This window comes from Xyrauchen texanus, chromosome 8, assembly GCF_025860055.1.
Source record: "Xyrauchen texanus isolate HMW12.3.18 chromosome 8, RBS_HiC_50CHRs, whole genome shotgun sequence".
Lineage (NCBI taxonomy): Eukaryota > Metazoa > Chordata > Actinopteri > Cypriniformes > Catostomidae > Xyrauchen > Xyrauchen texanus.
Window position 1 is genome coordinate 32,627,885 of NC_068283.1, and position 25,254 is coordinate 32,653,138.

At 37.4% G+C, this 25,254-nt stretch overlaps 1 protein-coding gene across 10 annotated transcripts in view; it reads right to left on the reverse strand.

The window, feature by feature from the left end:
• The window catches only part of LOC127647647 (C-Jun-amino-terminal kinase-interacting protein 3-like), a 53,790-nt gene that overhangs the window by 18,353 nt on the left and 10,183 nt on the right, over window positions 1-25,254 (reverse strand). For 3 of the 10 annotated variants that reach the window (XM_052132031.1, XM_052132027.1, XM_052132024.1), the window contains exons 2-16: window positions 17,579-17,699; window positions 17,358-17,428; window positions 16,750-16,838; window positions 14,740-14,763; window positions 14,303-14,447; window positions 11,691-11,919; window positions 10,944-11,046; window positions 10,489-10,607; window positions 5,619-5,676; window positions 5,350-5,502; window positions 4,188-4,245; window positions 3,124-3,272; window positions 1,435-1,491; window positions 1,042-1,212; window positions 212-338 (exon numbers count right to left, since the gene is read on the reverse strand). In XM_052132031.1, the coding sequence (XP_051987991.1) occupies window positions 212-338; window positions 1,042-1,212; window positions 1,435-1,491; window positions 3,124-3,272; window positions 4,188-4,245; window positions 5,350-5,502; window positions 5,619-5,676; window positions 10,489-10,607; window positions 10,944-11,046; window positions 11,691-11,919; window positions 14,303-14,447; window positions 14,740-14,763; window positions 16,750-16,838; window positions 17,358-17,428; window positions 17,579-17,699 (1,674 nt within the window). Of the gene's footprint in view, window positions 1-211; window positions 372-1,041; window positions 1,213-1,434; window positions 1,492-3,123; window positions 3,273-4,187; window positions 4,246-5,349; window positions 5,503-5,618; window positions 5,677-10,488; window positions 10,608-10,943; window positions 11,047-11,690; window positions 11,920-14,302; window positions 14,448-14,739; window positions 14,764-16,749; window positions 16,839-17,357; window positions 17,429-17,578; window positions 17,700-25,254 lie in introns of all 10 variants that reach the window. The other 7 variants (XM_052132026.1, XM_052132025.1, XM_052132022.1 and 4 more) reach the window with 5 other exon arrangements.

Below are 25,254 nucleotides of genomic sequence, written 5' to 3' on the forward strand. Positions count from 1 at the left end.
CAGCTTCCATATATTAATATTACGTGGCCATAAGTACCCATTTTAATCTCAGATATTACAAATAATATTTCCTTTATTATAAGAATCACTATTAGTACTGGTGATATTGGCCTTGGAAGTCCTTGATACTGGAGTCTTGAAGTCTTAGAGAACTGAGTCTGGAGATGTATTACTGAGGTCAGGGGTTCAGGATGAACAAAAGGGTAGATACCTGTTTGAATCGGGGTGGGACACTCCAGCCGCAGGTCTGCATTGGTCCGTCCTTCCTGCGCATGTGCTCGCGCACCTGCCGGTATTGTTCTCGACGCTGCTCTCTGCGGGTACAGAGTGCTGAATCGCTGAGAAGAGATGCAACACCATTACTGGGCAGTCTACAGGACCAAGAGAAAGAGAGAGGGAGCGGTCAGCGAAAGAGCGAGAGAACCAGCCAGCCGAGGCCTAAAATGAATGCCACAGATATAAAAGACAGACAAACGATTTATTACGTAAAGTGTTATATTTCACACTCACTTTGGAAGCAAGAAAAGCCCATCAGACATATGCCTTCATTTGTAATGTATGTTTATGTGCTTATGTGTTAATAAATAAAATTCCTGTTTTATTAATTTGGCAGACACACATTTAAGCATTAATCAGCACAAAAATACAAGATTGTCCCCCAAAAAAGCTAAAATCTCAATTTGGCAACATTTATGTATGTTCTCAATTGGAAAATACATAAATAAAGCACTGTACTGCAATACGTTTATTTAAGGGGTAGTAACTTACAGTACAGTATTTTTAATTAGCTTCATATAAAAACAATAGACGACTGTGGTATGTCGCCATTTTTAAAGCTAAGTAAACATGTGTGTGTGTGTATGTGTGTGTGTGCAACAGCTAACAGTCAAATGCAGCCTTAGCGCAACATTTAGAGTCAGTTTGTCCAAGCTGAGAAAAGAGAGAGAATACACATGGGTGGACATTGAGGAAGGACAAAAGAAAAGTTATGAGGACATATGGGACATAGAGACAGACAGGTATGAGTGTGTTCCTTCTCACTCTTCAGGCAGGAACTCCAGTATGCAGTTGGAGGTGGAAATCTGGCACATGGTTTGAGAGCGTCTCTGGTTGTAGCCAGCAGGAGATGGAGACTTATAGTGGATGTTAACACTGGTGTAAGGCCGTTTAACTGGAGGTGGGCTTGCAGATGAACTGAAAAGACGTGCAAAGCTGGAGAGAGAAAAATGTCTCAAATCAACAATAAAGTTAATTTAAACTGGTAAAAATCATCCTCCCGAATGCAGTTATGTAGAGTAGCTAGCAAGTTTTCGAATGTCAGTACTAACGTAATTTAGACATGTCAAAAGTCAGTGTGCCAGTAACTTCTTTATAGTTATAATAATGCTGTATTGCCAAAACAAAAACAATATAAACTCCTGCTGTAATACTCACAACTGCCAGATTATGGATTTCTTCTTCTCAGGAAGTGATGGGCTCTCCCTAGAAGCTCTGTGGAATAAAGTGGATTAAGAGAAAATGAAAGTCTGTAATAACAATTGAACGTGGTGAAATTGTGGACTATGTTGACCAGTGTCATATGTTGTCATTTGCTCTGAAAATGATTTGATTTGATTATGGCTCTTAACTCAATGATAGGGGAAAAATGCATGCACATCCAATACTTTTACAAAAGGTGCTGGATCAATGCAAAAAGCACTGAAATAAAACGGAAGTAGATCCACACACTGTTTAACTGTTCCATTTTGACTGACCTGAAGATCATTCTGATCGTAACGTTGCTGTTTTTAAATTAATAAAAGGGAACAGTTAAACAGTGTGCAGATCTACTTAAGTTTTATCTTAATTTAATGATGCAATGCATAATGAAATCTGAATTTAAAATGTGGTCAAGATTCATTCCTTTCAATTATTTAGGTACGATTCATAATTACAAATGTCCCACATCATTTGACGTGTTAATTTCTATTACTTGTCCATGACAGTCATTCATTATTTCTGGATATGAATATTTTTAATCATTTGCTCTCACAAAAGAACAATTTCATGCAGATTAAATACTTTAGAGCTAAGCGTAACTAGAAAAATGTATATTTACTATAGCAATTTCCAAGACTTTTCATTGATTTTCCAGGCCTGGAAATCACAATTTTGAAATAAAAAATGTCTAATGGTGCGTTCACATACAACGTGAAAAAAAATTTCACCTGGCATTGCTCGTGCAAGTTTGACCGCTGGATAATAAATTTCTGTTTTAACTTGCGTCAGCGCAAGTAATGCAAACCCGCAATATTCCCCATTCTTTTCCGGAAAAGAACAGGAGGAGGGGCTTCTACAACTTGGTGCATAGTAATGTACTGGAATCAAGTAGACGCGCATATTTTCCTTTTCCTCACTCACTTTCCTCCAAGCGATGTCTTTTTTCGTCCAGTCTCTGTACATGTATGACGTTGTGTCGTTGTGTACAATTCGGGGTGCCCACACACCGCTACAACAATTTTTTCATCCATTTTTCCAGATTTCTTCTGCTATTATGTCAGTACATCAGTGACATCCAGACAATCTCATTGCTGATAGGCTTTCGCGACAACGCAGCAAGGTCATTTTTAGAGTTGAAGCAATTTTGAGTGTTTGAGTCACGTCATTTGCTTCATTCGCGCCACGTGGAAAGGCTGCCTGCCTAAGCGCATCTTTTCGCATCTTTGCATTGACTTTGTATGCAATCGCGCCGCATGAAACGCATTATATGTGAACGCACCATAACAAACACAAATGGAGGAACAATCGAAAGCATCCACGCTGAGGGGATCTGCATTTGGTGGATTTTTACTGAAAATAGGTTACAAATTGCTTTTTGGTTAACAAATTAACAAAGTTATACATTGGGTGTTATTTTAGTCATTTAGAAAATAGATTATGTAATAGATTTTTTGCATTTTCATTGTTCAAATGAATTTTTACACCCCTGTTGACCAGATAGAAAGTAATTTAGATGTGTGGCTTTATGTATGCTTGAATGCAACCATGTGTATGTGTGAAAAAAGGTTATAATTATGTGGATGTGATTACGTTTGGGCGAGATTATGTTTTCATGTAAGTGGCTAGTGGCAGCATATCCCTCACCTGATCATCTCGGTCCAACGCACAGCTTCCTGAAGCTCCATCAGTCTCTCCTTGTACTGGTTCCGCTCCATCAGTACACGCGCCATCTCTACACGTGTGAACCGTCGCCTCTGCGTCATGGCAACATCATCCTGCAGCGGAGATGAGTACTGCACCATAGAAGAGAGCAGCACCACAAAACACATCAGCGGTGGAGTGTAGGTCAGTGTATTAGGCCTCAGCTCAGCTTACAATGCACAGCATGAAATAAGAGGCGATTGAGGCATAGTGATAAGAAAAATAAAGCTTTTTTCTACGTGACATTTTAAATTGAATATCATTAGAGCAAAGCAAGAACTGCAGATGTTATTAGCAATCTTATTTTTCATATTTTGACAGCAATTTGCGTATAATATCATAAATCTATATGAATTTTCTAAAGGCATACATTATATTAATGTTATTAATAATATATTTTTTAAAAAAGCAAGTAGAGGTGTTTTTTTTTAGACATTAAGGGGTGAATTCACTAAACAGTTGCACTACTTTAATGCACTGTATTTCAGTGCACATCCTGTGTCTTACTAACCACACACAATCCAGTTTTTTGAGTGCAAACACGCCTCCTTTCTATGTTAATGAGTATTTTTGTATAGAATGCAGCTTATTCACAAAAGTCAGTGTTATTTGCCTGGTGTGATTAACGTTCCGTAATTACTACCCACTGAAAACAGTTGGTAAATTACATTTTGTTTGAGAAGTTTGAGTGCATTATTTAGTGATTATATTTTCAGTAATAAATACCATTTTGATCAAATGATGGAGAAGAGCGTTATCTACTGGATTCTTTACAACTAGCGCTCAAAACCAGCCTGCAAGATGAGGCATTGGACTGTACAAATTGTGCTCAGCACAAATTTTTTTTATATTTTTGTGCTGTTTTCTGATTTGATTAATTATTTATGAATCGGGAATGAAAAATTGCAAACAACGTGTACAAATAAACAACACTATCAATGGGTGCAATGCATATTTAGTCAAATTCCCCCTCAGTGTTTAAATTGTGACTAAAGTATTGTACTTACATCCTCTCCACCCTCATCTTTAGAGTCCAGAGATGCTCCTAATGCTTCAGCTCTCAACCTTCAATCAAAGAGAGATTCAGACTCAAAGTAGAAATTACACTGTCACTGAAATGACATGGAATAAACTGACATTTTAGTACATCAATGTTGATTACAAATATTCTCATAGCTAAGGACTCATCTTTATATCTAAAAAAGTAGTTCCCAAACTGGGTGGGTGGTTCCCAAACCCTGGGGTGCAGGACTGGCTAGTTTGTACGCAGTACTGGATAGTACTGATATGCGTATGTGCGCTTGCTAGTTTTTGTGGTGAATGCAGCAGCGCGTGTGAACATTAAAATGCACTTCTTGACGTGATATGAATGTAAAAACAGACGTTAATGTATTACGAGAGTGTAAACAGACAAGACAAACATCTGTGCCGTTTTTACGCAATAATATTGTAAGCTGTTAATGTATTATGTGATGTAGACAAGACAGAAATCATATATCTCAAAATATCCGATCTGTGCAAATATGTAAATGCAGCCAAATAGACCTGCTGCAGCTGTTATAGCCCTATCATAATATTAATCAAACAACAATACTGACAAGAAAAAGAGAAAAGCACTCACCGTCCTTGGCTGGATAACTTCAGAAGCTTTAAGCCCATTAAATTTCAATGACAGTTCTGTTTTCAGTCAAACTCTGACTGTATTGAATCTGTATTAATGTACATCTTATAATCAAACAGGTTACTCTATTTTTCATTTAATTACTTTTGTTTTATGCAACAATATTTTAATGATTAATTGCTGCTGTTTTTAAAAAAAAAATAACAATAAAAAGATATGTTCTCTATTTTATCACTCAATTTTATTTCTTGAATAATTATTGTATAAACTTGAAGCAATGTTTCGGAGAAACACCTGAAGGCCACATTATTTTAACTTACCATAATTTGTTAAAATTAACATAAATATTAAACTTTTGGAATAAAGGGGTGTTATCAATCGCATATTTATTTAGTTCTTTATAAAAACCATGGATGCCATGGGAAACAAATACACTATAAAGGTGTGCCGCAGTTTAAAATAGTTTGGGAACCACTGGCCTAAAAAGTCATAGGAAACAAATACAAGCACTTCATTGTAGTTTGTAAAGTTACAGACACAAATTGTACCTCTTTAGATCTTCCTCTAGTTCTTTAACTCTCTGGTCCACTTTGCTCTTGGACTGCTTCACTGTTTCAAGCTCTTCCCGAAGAACTTCTTGTTCGCTCGATAGCTCATCCACCTTAGCAATCAGGTCATTCTTCACAATGTTCAGGGCATTCCTATATGTGGCAAATCACTCCATCAAAACACGCAGAGGCATACTGTATACGTACATGTGCAAACACACAGAGATGCATACACGTTAACACTCCAACAAGCATTCTCTTTGTCTTACTTGGTCTCCAGCAGCTGTTTGTTCTCTGTTAGTAGATTTTCCACCTCTTTCCCCATTCCTGTGGGATACACATTGTTAGCCAGGCTACCACAAACCGTTTTCAAGTCTCATATGAACAGACTAAGGGGAAGTTCCATTGATTGTTCAAAATTAGACAACAATCACAAAACAAATGTTACACATTTATTTTAGTAGTCGATTTTTAAGTGAAATCCCCCCGTCTATGATGGTGAAATTATATAATGACTTGATGAGGGTGCATGTAAGGGCAATCTAAGGGGCATGATCACAGTCTAACTTGGTAAGTGGATTTGTGAACATTTACACGGACTCAGGACTTTAATGATAAAAATGTGATGATGATAATAATGAGCATTAAAGCCATGCATTCTGAAGCACAGCACTGGGCAGCCTTTGTTAATAGGGTTAGAGCAGCAAAAGCACAGGAGCACATCTAAACAAACCATAACTACACACAAGGAAATTACATCACAGTAAATTGTCACAATGTCCTACTGAAAGCAGCATGAGGGGAAAACAAGGCCATGAGCCTTACCAAAGAAATCATCCCGGACTGAAATTGAGAGCCGAGGAGGAAACAAAGGGATGGAGAGATGCATGACAGTGGAGACAGATGAAAAAATGGAGAAGGATTAAGGTTTAAAAGTTGAGACAGAAGAGAACATTCAAAAAGGAAGATAATGGTGAAATCAAAAGAGATTGAGAAAAGAAAAGAGGAAAAACAAATGGATAAGCACATGTTAGATCCTTAAGATTAAGAGAATTATAATCAAACAAACATTAACACTCATTTGGAAGCACACAAACTCCTTTGTTAAAACTAACAAAAAACATATCCTCAACTGTTACAGTTGTGTTATATATTGTAATTTCTTCTAGTTATTCACTGTTGTTTATGTATAAGATATACATTTTTTGCCCATTAATTAAAAAGAAACTACCAGCATTTTTTAAATGTTGCCATTACTAACTTCTTTTGTTTTTATTTTACTTTGTATTTGTTTTAGTCATGCAAATACTTCTAAGTATTCCCATTTTCATTCTGAAACAGCAGATCAATAATGCTATCTTTGAATTATTGGTATTATTATACTCATGTCAAGTATAATTTAATATGGTGGTCTTAAAAATAATGTGACTAATTCTGTTTTCTAAATTGTGCTACATTCAACTGTCAATGAGCGTATTTACATGCAAGCTTTTACACTGATTATTAATAGCCGACAAAGTGTGCGGTCATGTGCACGCATTAAACAGCTTTCCTTTATCGGTGTAATGTCATAAATGGCTTAAGAATAAAGGGATTGACACAAGCAGATTTTTGGCCATTACCCCGATTTCGCATAGCATGTAAACATCTTTACTGCTGTTTTTACCAGCTTATCCAATGTGCGCACGTGTTGTGAGCATGTGTTTTCACAGTTTGACATCAAACGCAGAGAATAACTCTCCTGCAAATGCGTTTTTATTGCTTGGTCTGACATTTTATAAGGATAGTTCACCCAAAAATGTAATTTCTCTCATTACTTACTCACCCTCATAATATCCCAGGTGCGAATGACTTTCTTTTTTCACCAGAACACATTTGAAGAGAAATAGAAAAACATCTTAGCTCAGTAGGTCCTTAAAATGTTTATGCTGACTGTCTGTGATTTTTGGAGCTTCTAAAGAGAAATCTCCATTAACTTGCATTTTAAGAACCTATTGAACTAAAATATTTTTCTTCAAATGTGTTCAGGTGAAGAATGAAAGTCATACACACTTTGGATATCATGAGGGTGAGTAAATAATGAAAGAATTAAAATTTTGGGGTGAACTATCCCTTTAAATAAGCAGATTTTTGGGAGTAATCAGCGTATTGTGTGCATGTAAACAGGATCAATGTTAAAGGGACAGTTCACTCAACAATGACAATTCTCTCATCATTTACTCACTCTTATGCAATCCCATATGTGTATGACTTTCTTTCTTCTGCAGAACACAAATTAAGATTTTTAGATTAATATGTAATATTGGTCCTCACAATGCAAGTGAATGGCTACCAGAACTCATTAGGCAGCATAAAAGTAATTCATAAGATTCCAGTGGTTAAATCAATGTCTTCAGAAGCTTTATGATAAGTGTGGGTGAAAAACAGATCAATATTTAAGTCCTTGTTCACTATCAATCTCCACCTTTGACTAGCCAAATAGGTGGCTGAATGTGACTGTGAAAGTCTAGATTTACAGTAAAAGGACTTAAATATTGATCTGTTTCTCACCCACACCAATCGTATTGCTTCAGAAGATATGGATTTTTAACCACTGGAGTCATATGGATAACTTTTCTACTGCCTTCTGGGCCTTCAAAGTTTTGGTCACCATTCACTTGCATTGTATGTACCTATATAGCTGAAATATTATTTTAAAAAAATCTTTGTTTGTGTTCTGGGAAGAAATATATTCATACACATCTGGGATGGCATGAAGGTGAGTAAATAATTAGAGAATATATATATTTTTTTTATCTATGTAAAGGTCATGAAGAGTATGAAGCAAAACAAGGAAATGAGGAAATAATAAATACCAACCACTCAGTGATCGTATACACACCTGAGAATTCCCCTAAGGGCGTGGCCAAGAGAAGCACACACAGGAAGGAAGCACAGAGAGGGGTCAAGGGTCAGTGAGACGGCCAATCAAAAGAAAAATCCACCTTCACACTGAGATAAACAAATCAACAGAAGCTCTACCTTGATAATGAAACAAACAAATCAGAAACCCCTGAAATGAATAACTGAAATCATTCAAATTAAACAACTCAAATTAACAGGATAACAAATAAATCCAACAATTTCACTTGACCAGGCCAAAATGAGCTCAGAGGGTGGGAAATACAGCCAGGAAGCAAGCATGATATCCCAAGAGACCTTGCTTTGGGGATATATCCATCACTGTGTGTATCCTGGCAAAGGGCATGCTGTTCAAAATGCAAAGATCACAGGCCATACAGCCCCTATAGCCACCATATGCTTAGCTGTGATGCTTAAACGTAAAAAAAAGAAAAATCATGAATGCAAGTTACATTTGGAACATGAGAACCCCTGCATTTATGGAAAACTGTCCATTTGATGCTGCAGTTATAGGGATTGTTCACCCTTAAATGAAAATTCTGTCATCATTTACTCAAACCTGCATGACTCAAATGTTGTGGTGATGTTAGTCAGAATATTAAGGACTGACTACCTCAGTCACCATTTCCATTCATTGCATCTTTTTTCCATACCAAGAGCCTTATTCATTAACGAGCAGAACACATTTTTTTGTAAATCGCTGTAAAGCCGGTCTGACATACATTTTCGGATTCATGAAAGTTTTTGTATTTTCAAAATGTTAGTCAGTGCGAACAAACTTTACACCTGCTTGGGGGCCTGGGTAGCTCAGCGAGTATTGACGCTGACTACAACCCCTGGAGTCGCGAGTTTGAATCCAGGGTCTCCGGAGTGACACCAGCCAGGTCTCCTAAGCAAACAAATTGGCCCAGTTGCTAGGGAGGGTAGAGTCACATGGGGTAACCTCCTCGTGGTCTTGATTAGTTGTTATCGCTCTCAATGGGGCGCGTGGTAAGTTGTGTGTGCATCGCGAGGAATAGCATGAGCCTCCACATGCTTTGAGTCTCTGCGGTGTCATGCACAGCGAGCCATGTGATAAGATGCATGGGCTGACTATCTCAGAAGCGGAAGCAACTGAGGCTTCTCCTCCGCCACCCAGATTGAGTTGAGTAACCTCGCTACCACATGGACCTAGAAAGCAGTGGGAACTGGGCATGCCGAACATGTTGTTTTCTTTCAGACAAACTGCCATGACTACATTGTGATAGTATAAAAAGTAAATAAGTAATGAATAAATTTACTAATAATTAAATGAGAGAAATTAACATGAAATTAATAAAATAAATAATAATAAAAAAGCTTTTATTTAGAGAAGTTTCTTTACTACTTGCATTTATTTTTTCAAAGTACAGTTGTTGTAAAAGCCCGCTGTCAGGCATTGTAATAATTTCTTTGAAGATTTCCCTATTGCAAGGGAAAGACACTGTTACAGTCTTGGATTACTCAAGAAGTTTCTCTGACGCTGGCAATGTGCTCAACTGAACCAGAGAATTGGTGGACATCCTTCTGCCGGCGTGAATGAAATTGTTTTTACACTAAAGCTTCGTCAAACCATTTTTATTGACCTCTTGGACTGTTTCATTCACAAAAGAACCTCTGATGACAGCAAAAGCATGCAATGACTGTAAGTTCCTCACTTTCTTTTTAGAACAAACATGCGAGTGTTTGCTAAATCAATACTATGTGAATGCACTCCATTAAAAAACTTTAATTACTGTTTGAATATATGTTAAAAGCTTCCAATTCTCATTTACTAGCGAGTCTGAAGCCTTCCTCATATATAATTTTCAAGGGCATGGATTATGATCATTTTGAACGAACATGCACGTGCACTTAATTTACGAATGTTTGGAATTCACTAACATACACAAGTTTTACTAACAAATCTGGGGAATACAAAGCATTCGCGAATCCGGGGAAAAGTTTTCAGGGCGCTACATTTTACGCGTAAACTGTTTCCAATTATTTCGTATATTTATGAAATTATCATGAATGAGGCTCAATGAAAGTAGACTGCGAATAGGGCTGTCGGTCCCACACATTCTGCTTAACATTTCCTTTTGTGTTCCACGGAGGAAAGAAATGCGAGTTTAAAACGACATGATGGTGATCCAATGATGACATCATTTTTATTCTTGTGTGAAATATTCCTTTATTGCTCAATAAAAAGTCCAGATGTGAACAGCGCCTCAGGCTTACCAAGAAGTTCTGCTCCTGCGTCCACATCCCCAATGATGTCAGATTTGGCGTCTTTGATCTCGTGGTACAGTGAGTCTGTGTTGATGCCGAATGCCTCGTTCACAATGCCCTGAGAAGGACTTCAAACAGCAAAGATTTGTTCTATCATTATTTGTATCCCTTTTTCACTTCATAGCTTGTATGATGTAGAACTTCACTTTATAATACTCTACTCAAAAGAAAGTATTATTCTAGAAAGAATTTCAAACCATCAAAGTGGCCCAATTTACATAAATTTACCCTATTTAAAACAACTTAATGCAAGACAACATTAACTTGACTTTGATGGTCATTTTGTACCGATTGAGCAATAAATGTGTGAAACATTAACATAAAGAAAGTGTTTATTTTGTTTATTGTTTGTGTTCTGTGTGTACTGAGTGTTTGAGAGGATCATATGATGTGTTTCTGTCTACCTGTTTCCTCCTCCAAAGATTCGAGGGTCCAAGCACATGTCTAGCTCTGGTGTTGAGTCTATGATTTCCTGAAACTCTGACCACTCATCACTACTGCCCATACCTATAAACACACACACACACACACACACACACACACACACACACACATACGTACACTGTTCTCTAAAATATATATATATATATATATATATATATATATATATATATATATATATATATATATATATATACAGTATCTCACAAAAGTCAGTACACCCCACACATTTTCACTTAGGGTGTACTCACTTTTGTTGCCAGCGGTTTAGACATGGCTGTGTGTTGAGTTATTTTGATGGGACAGCAAATGTACCCTGTTATACAAGCTGTACACTCACTACTTTACATTGTAGCAAAGTGTCATTTCTTCAGAGTTGTCACATGAAAAGATATAATCAAATATTTACAAAAAATGTGAGGGGTGTACTCACTTTTGTGAGATACTGTATATGTAATTTGAAAATATTATTGATTTACTTGATATATTTTTTTTGTTACATGTGATGTACATAGTTTTACATCACAATATGTTTTTGAAAATATAAAATGTTAGCACATACTTGTTTCTTTATATGGAACGCAACTGACATCCTGACAGGGTTTCCAAGAGATTTTTTTAAAGGGTTTTCAGGGTATTTTTATTCAATTGAATGAAATTTCAGTTTTTGTTCAATTTATTCAGTGTCATTTTTACTCTCTTTCTCTCACCAATGCTGACGTTCCTGGTTTCCTGAGAGACCTGCACCTCCATGTTTCTGCTGAGACGCTTTGCATTCTTGAGGCCTCGACCTTGGGACATCTCAAACTCTCCCACAGTCACTTGCCCATCGTTTAGAGGAGTAACTGTTGCCGAGGGAACAGACGAAGTGGGAGTGTTCGATTTGCTGCCTGTGCTGCTGGGTGTGGCTGCAACAGAGTCTGAATCTGAACCATCCTCCTTAAAATAGAGAGATTAAAATATCACACACACACACAAACAGACAGGCACACTCAAACATAATAAATGTGTTTTTGCATTCAGACACATTTCCACACTAACACATTATCTTCAAAACTAGTAAATGTAAAAAAATATTTTACAAATTTAAATACCTACATTTATGCATAAATAATATAAATACATATTTAAAAATATTAAATATATCTATATCTATATATATATATATATATATATCTACACGGGCGGCCAAAAGTTTGGATTAATGTTCAGATTTTGCTGTTTCTGAAGGAAATTGGATACTTTAATTCACCAAAGTGGCATTCATCTGATCACAAAGTATAGTCAGGACATTACTGATGTAAAAAACAGCACCATCACTATTTGAATAAAGTCATATTTGATCAAATCTAGACAGGCCCTATTTCCAGCAGCCATCCCTCCAACACCTTATCCTTGAGTAATCATGATAAATTGCTAATTTGGTACTACCAAAAATCACTTGCCATTATATCAAACACATTTGAAAGCTATTTGGTTCATTAAATGAAGCCTAATATTGTCTTTGTGTTTGTTTTTGAGTTGTCACAGTATGCAACAGACAGGCATGTCTTAAGGTCAATATTAGGTAAAAAATGGCTAAATAAAACAACAAAAACAACAGCTTTCTCTAGAAACTCATCACTCAATCATTGTTTTGAGGAAGGAAGGCACAAAAAATTGGTACAAAATTACAATGCTTGAAATTGCCCAAAAACTGAAGATTTCATACAAAGGTGTTCACTACAGTCTTCAAAGACAAAGTACAACTGGCTCTAACGAGGAAATAAAGAGATGCGGAAGTCCAGATGTTCAACTAAACAAGAGGATAAGTACATCAGAGTCTCTAGTTTGAGAAATAGACGCCTCACATGTCCTCAGCTGACAGCTTCATTGAATTCTACCCGCTCAATACCAGTTTCATGTACAACAGTAAAGAGAAGACTCAGGGCTGCTGGACTTATGGGAAGAAATACAAAGAAAAAGACACTTTTGAAACAGAAAAACAAAAAGAAAAGGTTAGAGTGGGCAAAGAAACACAGACATTGGACAACAGATAATTGGAAAAGAGTGTTATGGATCTTAACCCCATTGAGCTTTTGTGGGATCAGCTAGAATGTAAGGTGCGTGAAAAGTGCCCAACAAGACAGACACATCTATGGGAAGTGCTACAGGAAGCGTGAGGTGAAATGTCACCTGAATATCTGGACAAACTGACAGCTGGAATGCCAAGGATCGGCAAAGCTGTCATTGCTCTATGTGGAGGATTTATTGATGAGAACTCTTTGAAGTAGTTTAAGAAGTTCACCACTTTGGTGAATAAATGTACCAATTTCTTTCCATAAGAGCAAAATCTGTATATTATTCAAAACTTTTGGATCTTCTGCGTTCTGTGTTGATCGACTTCTACCAGGTCCTTGAATAGCGTATAACGTGTGGGTAAGGGCAGACGGTGGTGTTTCTGGTGCCCCCCTATGGTAACATGGTACCCCCTTAGGGAGTTGGTGCCCTACGCATACTGCGTAATATGCATTTAGGAAGCGCCGGTACTGTATATCATTACAGTTCACTTAATGCCATTATGAATACATTTAAATTTGAGACAAAAACTGAAATGTCAACATGAAAGGTCCATGGATAAAAAGTTTTATCAAACTGAATATAACTCAAACTTCCTTAGTCATATTCGTGTGTCTTGAGTCACTTGTAAAACAAAGTAAAGAATAACATTTCTTCTATTCCTAGAAAGAACAGATGGTTGTAGTTATGTGCTGACAGTTGCTTTATGTAGATGTGTGTAACAATATAAGGATGGGCAAGGAGGAGGCGGGAACCAGCTGAACAGTCAACGTAAAGTTTAATGTTATAACTCAACTAAAAACAACATAAAACAAACACACACATGCAGTATGGCTGCGTGCGTCTCTCTTTCTCTCTCTCGAACTGGCGTCTCCGGCTCCCCTTTATCTCACTCTCCCGCTGATCAGCTGATTCAGCGCCGGCCATGCACCCTCATGGCCCGGCCATGCCCTCCTCCTCGTCACAGTGTGATTTGATTACATTTATTAAATAAGCTTGTTTAGAACACATCTGTTCATCGCAGATGGCTAAAATAAGACATTGCTTTGTTACATTGATTAAAAAACTTTCAAACCCAAAGAGGGAAAAACAAAGCCGAGAATGAATGGCCAAATCAAAATCATAGACCCTTGTAGTCCTGCTTGGTGGTACATCCACACGTTGCCCAGTTTGGACCCAAGCAGACATAAGGGTAAGTGGCTGATTGGTTATTACAATGACTCCTCCCCTTGCATATTTGGGGGCAGAGTCATATCTGTCACACCTGGTAGCCAGGGCCATAGACAAGTCTGCAGAGATCGCTGGAATGCCAGGCATCTGACGAAACCATTCTAGCCCCCCCAGGACCCCCACGTACCATGCCATCTCCACCAGGAAACAAACTCAACGATGGGGGCCGCTCTGTTTTACTGCAGGGAGGGAGAGAGATGAAGAGAGAGAGAGAAGGTTAATATTTCCTGCATAAAACTAACCCAACACTGGCACAAAAAAATTAACACTCACTCTCAGTGGATGGGGTGAATATGCACAAAGACACAAACCAACAAAGGAGAAAGAGGTACAGGTTTCTCAGTCTCTGACACTAAGATTGCTCAATTGGACAGGGATTTTGGGTGGAGGGGTAGATAAAATTCAGAATAAGTTGTTGTAAAAGTAAAGGAAGATTTTGGGAGACTATCAGAGGTTGTGGGGCATTTTTACCTTTTCCTCTGTTTATGTTGTTGACTTCAGAAACATAGCGGCACACGTACAGAAAGAAAGAGACAAAAAAGAAAGTGAACACACATCCACATGTACAATAACGGTGACACTATCCTTACATAGAACATACAGTATATCCATAAACTGTATGAACTATTACTGACAAACAAATGGAATTCTTGTCATTAGCTCATGTTGGCAGTGAAAACATGATAAAATTGTAAAGAACAATTTCTTATTGTGCTCATGTAAGCACAATAACCAATGATGAGGGAATGGGTTTCGACAGGCTATATCTTTAACTAGATTTTAAATGCTTATAAATCATATTTGCAACTCTTTAAAATAAGGTTGAATCAAATTTGCCTCTTCAGCAAGACATCAACACCTATTTTTCATCATCGCACCCTTGGCCTGCCTACTGGTGTTCAGTCAAACAGGTGAAGAGGAGAGAGATGGGCATGTCATGGGAGAAACACATGCCGTTCTGTGTGTATACAAACACGGAGGATGTGAGATATGAAGACCATCATCTCTGCTTTGGTCTGTTGAAATACCCAGCATCACCATGGATTGTATTACGTTTGCGTTTTCAGAACTTTTCAGAGTGGGTTATATGTTTTTTCGGCTAATATAACCAGTCAATACATGATTCAAGCTTTGGAAAGGAACTTTTACTGAATGGGCAGTATTAAAGATGGGGCAGTTAAAAACTCTATTGTACCCGATGCACTAATAATTTTTTTTTAAATCAAAATGTGTTAACATTAGCATAATGCATTATTAGCTAACATACTAACAATGAGCAATTGTATTTTCATAAATTAACATTAAGATTAAAAAAGTTATACAAAGTAATTTTAACAATATAACAACAGTGATAAGTGTCACCATCGCATTTAACGGTGAAATATTATTTCACAAACCAACTGCTTACATTCTGTGGATAAAGAAGATCTCGACATACTGCCATCTCATTCAGCTCAGATATTGAATATCAAGGTTAAACTCCTATTAGATCTGACTCCAAATTAATTAAAAAAAAATTACAGAAGGCTTAATTTTGTTTGTTTTTACAATATAAGAGTTGATTAAAAAAATGTGTATGGTCATTGACAGCATACGTAACAAGTTTAACTAGCACTTCTTCTTTTGGCTGTTCCCATAAGCGGTCGCCACAGCGGATCTTCCATGACACGCATATTTTACTTTTTTACAGGTTTTACACTGGATGCCCTTCCTGACACAACACCCAGTGGCTGGGGGATTCTCACTCACCACTACGAGGCAATTTAGAGTCTCCAATTCACTTAACCTGCATGTTTTTGGACTTGTGGGGGGACACCGATGCACTGGACGAAGCCCACACACACACATACAAGGGAAGAACATGCAAACTCCACACAGAAAGGCCCATTTGAGCCAAGACTCGAACCCAGGACCTGCTTGCTGTAGTGCTAACCACTGTGCCACCATGCCGCCCTAGCAGGTTTAACTAGCATTGAGCCTGGAATATTCATTTAAGTATACAGTATCTATAAAATGTGAATACACATTCAAATACATTGACTTTCTTTTTAAATTAAATGGAATCTGTGCAGATATGTGTAAAAATGAGTGTGAGTCAGACAAAATGCTAGCTCTGACTAAGCAAGACAAACTGTCACTGAGCATCATAATCACCCAGTGCCTAGCAATGGCGTCTCCAAGACAACTGTTCCAATAATGGCCATTTTGTATAATCTAAAGCCTTATACAAATATCAGAACAGTGAATAAGTGAATACTACTTATTTTATTAGATAATATTAGCACTTCTGTAAGCCAACGTTTGTTAGAATTCAATGAGCTTTAGAAGAATTTGTTTCCCATAAAATATTTCAGCATGAAAGTAACATGCAAAATATTTGAAAACATACAGTAAATCCCACACCCATATTCCATAATCCATATTCCTTGGAATGGCCGTATTGTGGTAATTACACAGACACACATCTGACAAATTACTCACGTTCGTCCGCAGCCTGTGGATTCGGACTGGTTGCTGCCCGCCTGTTGCATCTTGGAGCGTTCAATGTGTTCCACATACGTCTGTATCATCTATAGTAAATGAAAATCTATGAATATACAGTATATATATATAAATATTTTTTGGTTCCTTTTTCTCTTTGGTAAACAAGTACACTAACTTTTGCAAACACATGATTAGGGACAAAACTGTTGGTCATGATGGAAATGACACCAGAGTTGTGGATAGTCTTGTGTAAAGAAATTGTCCAAAATGTAATAAAAATAATTTTTACACAGTTAAAATTGAAATGGTTTTAATTTTGTATTTTTTGTATTTTTTTTTTATTATCATAGTTTTTAATATGTGTTTATTGTATAACGTATATTAAAATGTTTCATATTTGTATGATGGATTTTCATGTTTTAAGATTGAAAGTCTGGAACTGGGACAAGGGTAAAATATAAAACCTAAGAGCATTTAAAGGCATTAGAAAATCCTCAGAAATAAATGATAAATGCATGGAAAAGATTTCCAAGAATATACATTCAAGTTGTTGATATGTCTGAGACTCTGTTTATTGGCATTTTAAATGTGGGGGTTTCACTAACCTCTGTATGGCGCTGGTGAAGGGCATTATACTCTTTCTTCATGTCTGATTCTCGCTCTTCCAGACGAGAAACTATAATAGAGATAATACAAACTCTATGTGTATTCATATACTGTATGAATTCATAGAGCAAGGCACTAAAAACTCTCTTTGTGTAAATGCTTGTCTGAGTGTGTGTAAACATATCAGTACACATATATGTTTTAAAGTGCCTTGACTCACTCTGGTCAGCATAGTTCTTGGTCTTCAGCTCCAGCTGTTTTGATTGTAACTCTAAAATCTCAACTGTGGACTGCAGCTCCTTCTTCTCTGCCTCCAAAGCATCTTCAAATTCAATGAACTTCTGTTAAAACAAAGACACACACGTTCACACAATGTCAGAGCTTTTATCTTGCAGCCAGAATGAGGTGACAGCAGGAATGAAAGAACAGTGAATGTGTACTCCTCATCTGTTACTCCATGTACAAGCTGTTTCACAAATGGATCACTGATATTAAAAAATGTCAATAAGTAGACATTTTGAATCAATAATTATATTATATTATTAATATATAGACAGGTGGATAGATGGATCTGTGTAATGTGTGTGTGTACTTTCAGATGTATAACACTGCAGTGTGAGTGTGTATTTATAACTGTGCTGACTCTCAGTGTGTGATTATCAATGTATTAAGCATTGGTTTACACATTATTAAGTAGAAGAGTAAAAGGTGAAAGACGAGAAGAGATGTTTGGAGAAGGGATTGTTTTTTTAATACAATACCTTCACGTATAGATGCACAAATAAATACACGGATACATCACACACACACTCCAAATGGCATGTGTGGTGACTTTGAGCTGCAAGGATTTAAGTGGAACACAATAGGCTCTTTCTGCAGAGTGACCCAGCCACAGACAGTCTCCTGGAATTCAGTAATCCCAACACTGCAAACCCAGCAGCCAAACACACACTTTCTTACACATGTACACTTTAAATCCCTTTTATTTTAAATATTGCAATGGACTGATTATGTAATTCCAATGAGTGTTTTTTTATTTACACTGGTGGCCAAAAGTTTTGAATAATGTACAGATTTTACTACAGAAGTGGTGAACTTCTTAAACTACTTCAAAGAGTTCTCATCAACAAATCCTCCACATAGAGCAATGACAGCTTTGCAGATCCTTGGTATTCCATTCCAGCTGTCAGTTTGTCCAGATGATCAGGTGACATTTCACCTCACGCTTCCTGTAGCACCACATAGATGTGTCTGTCTTGTCGGGCACTTTTCACGCACCTTACAGTCTAGCTGATCCCACAAAAGCTCAATAGGGTTAAGATCCACAACACTCTTTTCCAATTATCTGTTGTCCTATGTCTGTGTTTCTTTGCCCACTCTAACCTTTTCTTTTTGTTTTTCTGTTTCAAAAGTGGCTTTTTCTTTGCAATTCTTACCATAAGTCCAGCAGCCCTGAGTCTTCTCTTTACTGTTGTACATGAAACTGGTATTGAGCGGGTAGAATTCAATGAAGCTGTCAGCTGAGGACATGTGAGGCGTCTTTTTCTCAAACTAGAGACTCTGATGTACTTATCCTCTTGTTTAGTTGTACATCTGGACTTCCACGTCTTTCTGTGCTTGTTAGAGACAGTTGTCCTTTGTCTTTGAAGACTGTAGTGTACACCGTTGTATGAAATCTTCAGTTTTTGGCAATTTCAAGCATTGTATTGCCTTCATTCCTCAAAACAATGATTGAATGATGAGTTTCTAGAGAAAATTGTTTCTTTTTTGCCATTAGTTACCTAATATTGTCCTTTGACATGCCAGTCTATTGCATACTGTGGCAACTCAAAAACAAACACAAAGACAATGTTAAGCTTCATTTAACAAACCAAATAGCTTTCAACTGTGTTTGATATAATGGCAAGTGATTTTCTAGTACCAAATTAGCAATTTAGCATGATTGCTCAAGGATAAGGTGTTGTAGTGATGGCTGCTGGAAATGGGGGCTGTCTAGATTTTATCAAAAATGACTTTTTTCAAATAGTCATGGTGCTGTTTTTTACATCAGTAATGTCCTGATTATATTTTGTGATCAGCTGAATGCCACTTTGATAAATTTAAAGTAAATTTTTGGTACCAATTTCCATCTGAAACAGCAAAATCTGTACATTATTCCAAACTTTGGCCACCAGTGTATATATTCATTTACAGAGAACTCTGAATACCTGTCACGGTTCATTGATCCATGTGTTCATTTTGTATATCTGTTGGTGTATTTATAGGTGTGGGGTTGTGTGTGTGTGTGTGTGTGTGTGTGTGTGTGTGTGTGTGTACTGAAGGGTGAGGGTCGAAATCCCTTGTCTCTTCAGATATATCAATACATATATATATCCTTTTATATCAATATCTATCTATATTCTGTTGCTTAACTTCTTTAATAAAATGATGAATTAACTATATGCATGATCACATAATCAATTTTATTTTTCTTATGCATAACTGAAATATACGCTGAATCATATGTGTGTTAAGAGTTAATTTTTGATTTCATGCACATTCCTTGAAGCCTCTCTCTCTGTTCTGCACGGAGGCTGACTTGAAGGTCGTCTTGGGAATAAGCTTGAGATGAGGGGGGGGGGGATGTTAAACATATGTTCCAGATGTATTCTGTGGTTGATTTTTACCTGTCCATGACTAATTATATGATTTAAAATCCTATGTAATAGCACTTGAATAAGTAGAAGTGTAAATTTTCTCTTATTATCTCTTTAAGGGAAGGAATGCATGTTATTTCTTTCTTCTCCTTTGCCTGAGGGGTGAATATTTCTTATCTCACTGTTTTGGTTAAAATGACCTGATAAATGTGTGCTCTGGTTCCCTTGTGCGCAGAGAAACACATTCGTTCGTCAGTGTTTCGTGTGTGTGTATTGACCTTCTACCCAGGTTTTGAACCCAGGGAGACACAGCAGGCAGACTCGAAGACGCCCGAGACCATCTGCGAGGTCACTTCAGATGTAAATCTCGGGCCAGGACGACAATTGCGCTGATTAATGTTGATGTGCTATAGCTAGCTATATGTTGTGACTTTATGCTCTGTTAGCCAATCAGGAGTGAAATAATAGAATGTACTCCTTGCAAATGGTATAATTGATGTAAGATTTTGTGTAATGTATGAGTTAGCTTTCGATCTCCTCGTGAGACTTTGTCGCTTGGCTCTACCAATTTCACTGCAAACTATTCTTCAGTAAATTTTGGATTCTTTAATTGAACTTCTTGACTCCTGGTTTTCTTTCTCCATATCTGGTCTGGGTCATAACTGTTATACCCCTAACAGTGTAGTGCTTGTTTGTTGCTTAGCACCAGCTGATTACTCTACTGCTGTCAGCTGCTACTAATCACTACTGCTTGTTAGCTGCCTTTATCTAGCTGGAAATCATCATGCATGGTGTCGGTTCGTTATTCATGTTTTGTATTCTGTTACCCAGTTCCTGTGTCCTAGTTCCTTGTGGGCGCTTCCCGTTTTCCCCTGTACCTCCAGTCTACTGAGGGATCGTCTGGGAAATTGTATCCTGACGCTGGCCTGAGTCCGCGCTGTATTTCCAGCCCTGCTTATCTCTTTTCGAGATTGTGTACTTCTAGGTCGCCGCCTGTAAACGTGGCGTTTTGAGTATTTCCCTGTGCTGTCCGGCATCAATAAACTGTTCAATTGCACTTGGATTTTGAGACTCATCATTGTGACAAATACCGAACAGCAGCAGCATATCTATATTTAGAATTAAGAAATTATGAAATGTTTTTCATAATGTAATTATGACAGAAATTCTTACTATACCACGCCATAACAGGGGCTATTTAATAAGTGAAAAGAGAATTGCTCTATTCCAACCAACAGAATCCCTGAATTAATAATAATATTGTGGTTAAAATATTTAATCAACAGTCATTAATGCTATAAATTAAGTGTAATTTCTGTATCACACTTTCCACTTTTGAAATGACAAAAATAATGTTTGTTTCCATACAGATATCCTGAAACATCTATTTTTTGTCATTTTGTAACATTTTTTATTGATAAAAAAAAAACAAACACATACACCGACTCAACATTTAACATTTAACTAATTTAACTAATATCCCTCCCTAATCACAAACCCCACCTAACTCCTAATGAACACCCTGTGGTCACTAAAATAATACACACATACACACACACACACACACACACACACACACACACACACACACACACAAAATAAAAAATAAAAATAAAAAAAATAACTAAATATATAATAAACATACATAATTAAACTAGACCTCTTTCTCCCCATCTCATCCCCGAGAGTCCCCCAAAACCACTAAATAATTACCCAATTTTCTGACAAACAAATCAAACCCTAGCCTTCTACTTGCCACCTCCTTGAAAGCTGCCACCCTCCCAATCTCCGCACACCACTCCGTCCAACTTCCAACCCCTTAAAATAATTTGTCTGCCAATCATAATACTGGTCAGAACCCAATTTTTTATATGTTTGTCCCCCAAATTTATGACCGCCCCATCTCCCAAAATATCATCTGGGGCAAAGTTAAATTTGAGTGCCCAAAATGTAACAAAAATTCTGAACCTTCAACCAAATTTCTTGGATCACACCCTCAAAAAGCATGGGTTGTGTCTCCAACTTCTGGTTGGGTGTGTCTTTAAGACCAAGCCTATACAATACAATAAAGATGGTCCAATAAAATGTATGTAAAATCTTGAATTGCATGAGGCGAACCCTTACATCTCTAGATGCAGACTTGACATTTTTCAAAATCCTAGCACACATTCCCTCCTCCAATCCCAAATTTAAATCTTTCTCCCATAATCTCTTGAGACAATTTCAAGCTCTGTCCCCATACTGTGAATTAGCAGGGAGTAATACTCTGATGCCTCATGACCTTTTCCAAAAGCAGTAATCACCTCTCCCTGAGTATCTGTCACTTTAGGGGTGTGTGTGCTACTTCCAAAAACTGAGCAGGTGGCGCAGTTGTAAATACCTAAAGATCTGAGATCTGGGAATCCCAAAATGTTGAACCAAATTCTAAAACGATCTCAACACTCCACTCTCATACAGGTCACCAAGTGTAGTAACCCCCTCACAATCCACTCTGACCAGCAGAAAGGGGAATTATTAATACATAATTTAGGGTTCAGCCATATGCTTGAAGCAACATTTAAATAAATGTCAGAATTAAACACTCTTGCACACTTTTGTCCATACCAAGAGCAAAAGCGAGATAACAGGGTCAAAATTAACTTCTCCGATTAGTTTATATAAAGGCTTTGCAATGGTAAAACAGAGGCAAGAACTTCCTGTTCAATATAAAACCAGGGAGGGGCTTTTTCAGGTGGACGTGTCCAATGGGCCAAATGTCTGAGACCGAATGCATAATAATAAAACAAAATCTTGGGGATAACTAGCCCACCTTTGTCAATCGGCCTATGTAACTTATTGAAATGTAATCTGGGATGATTACCATTCCAAATGAAGGACTTTGCAATGCTATTACATTGCTTAAAATAAGAGAGGGGACATCTAAAGGGAGAGATTGTAGCAGGTAGTTAAATTTTGGAACACAATTAATTTTTATAACATTAACCTTCCCAATCATAGATAAATGTAATGAAGCCCACCTGCTCATATTGCTTAAAAACCTTTTAATTAAGGGGTCAAAATTAACTAACTAAATCAGACAATTTGCTGGGAATAAAATGCTGAAATACTTAATGCCCTGTTTGGGCCACTGGAAGGCGCCTAGCTGGAAAGCCGTTACTGGGCAGTACGCTGTCAGAGTCAAAGCTTTGGATTTAGACTAATTAACTCTGTATCTCGAGAACTTAGAAAAGGAATTAATAATTCTACGAAGGCAAGGCATAGATCTAATGGGGTCAGAGACGAATAATGAAATATCATCTGCATAAAGCAAAAGCTTTTTTTTGCTCAGTGACCAGTTTAGGGAGTTCTAATGGTTCCACGAAGTTCCTAACATCTTCATCAGTAGATAAAGACGTGGACCTATAAGGATAAAATTCTTTAAAAGCATTATTAATATCGATGGCCGATATGGCCATCATGCCTCTGCACTTTTAATATTCCCTTCCAACTCCACAAATTCTTGTGCTTTGTTTTTTTTGGTGTATGATCCAGCCCCTAAGAACTGCCTTAAGTGCCTCCCAAGCCATGCCTACAGAGGATACTGAGGACCAGTAGGTCTCCATATAAATATTAATTTCAGCCTTTAACATTTGTTGAAATTCAGGATTTTGCTAAAGGTATACATTAAAGCGGAAACTATATGATTTATTTTTGTCTGTATGTGGAAACACCTCCAAACTCACCAGGGCGTGATCTGAGACTAAGATGTTTCCAATTGAGAAAAACAGAAACATGAAAAACACCAAATGGTGTTTCATGTTTAGTGAAGGACAGAGCTTGCTGTGGGCATGTAATCCTTAGCATCTATTCTCAGTTTCTCCGGAAACATAAGAGCAAACACGATCTTCCGTTGATGTAAGAGATTCTTGCATTCCTTGAATCAATCACCTTTCTCTTGTCGAATTCCCAAAATCTGGGAACAAGAACATGTGGTTCTTCCAAGAAAGCGTTCCTTTACTCCTCGTGTAATTCGAGATCTTTATCGGATGATCTCATAAATTTGTCCAGAATTGATCTGGGCCTGTCTCCCTCACCCGATCTACGAACTGGGACCCAGTGAGCTCACTCAATTTCCAGCTTATGACCTGTTATGTTGAGCAGACTCCGGAAGAGCTCATCTAGGAATTTCACCATATCTCTGCCTTCCTCATGCTCTGGAATTCCAACAATTCAGAAATTGTTTTGTGAATTATGATTCTCCAAACCTCCCTGTTTTTCCCAAACGTGCTGCAAGTCTGTCTTGGTTGCTAGCGGATTAGCATCTAATTCCCTCTCCGACTTCTGACAATCTTGTAACCAACTCAGAGAATTTCATCTCTATAGAAGTGATCGATTGCTGTATTACAGCCAGATCCTCCAAGTCTGCAATGACCTTCGCCAGCATTGCAGACGTGCTCACCAGTTGCTGCTGAATTTCTCCCGCCGCACCATCCAAAATGAGTCCCTGGTCTGCAGCCCTGTCTGGGGTATCAGCATGAGCATGTAAGTGTCTTTTAATGTTGCAAGAGGATTTAGAATTATTTGACATATTGTCTTCATAAAACAGTTAAAAATCAGTGTGTATCGAATCTCACCGGTTTATGGCATAAAAAGTACTAAAAACTAGCAAAGTGCACAGAGCTTGCCTTGCACACATCCAACCCTTGCATGGCGTCATGCGACTCTCCGAATCCTCTTCATTTTAATATGTTCCTTGAGGTTCACTAATGAGTAAAAAATGTAAAACTTGATAATTTTCCACCCTCATTCTGATGCTCGGTTTGTTGCTTACTTTTCCTTTAAGACTTGACAGTAAACTAGGGCTGCCCCTGACAAAAGATTTTCATAATCGACTAGTAAGAGATAATTTAAGCCATTAGTCGACTAGTCGCATGTTTATGATATTAATTTAATTACTTGAATATATATTTTTGGAGGGGGGCATCAGAAAATGGTTCCAGGGCTGAGAAAGAATGTTATAAGTAACATTGCTAACACTGCTCTACATTACAAGGAAATACTAAACCATAATAATGAGCCTTTAAAATATACATTTTACAAGCGCATGCACAAAGCGAGCAACAGTGACACCGGCAAAAGCAGTAATGATTCTGAATGTGTAGGAAAAACCAGCAAGGAGACTGTCTGAATATTTTATTAATTTATAGAGAGAAATGCGCATTAAGGTTGTGCCAACAGACGATGATCTCGGGGATCGACGATGGTCAGAGTTATCGAAAAT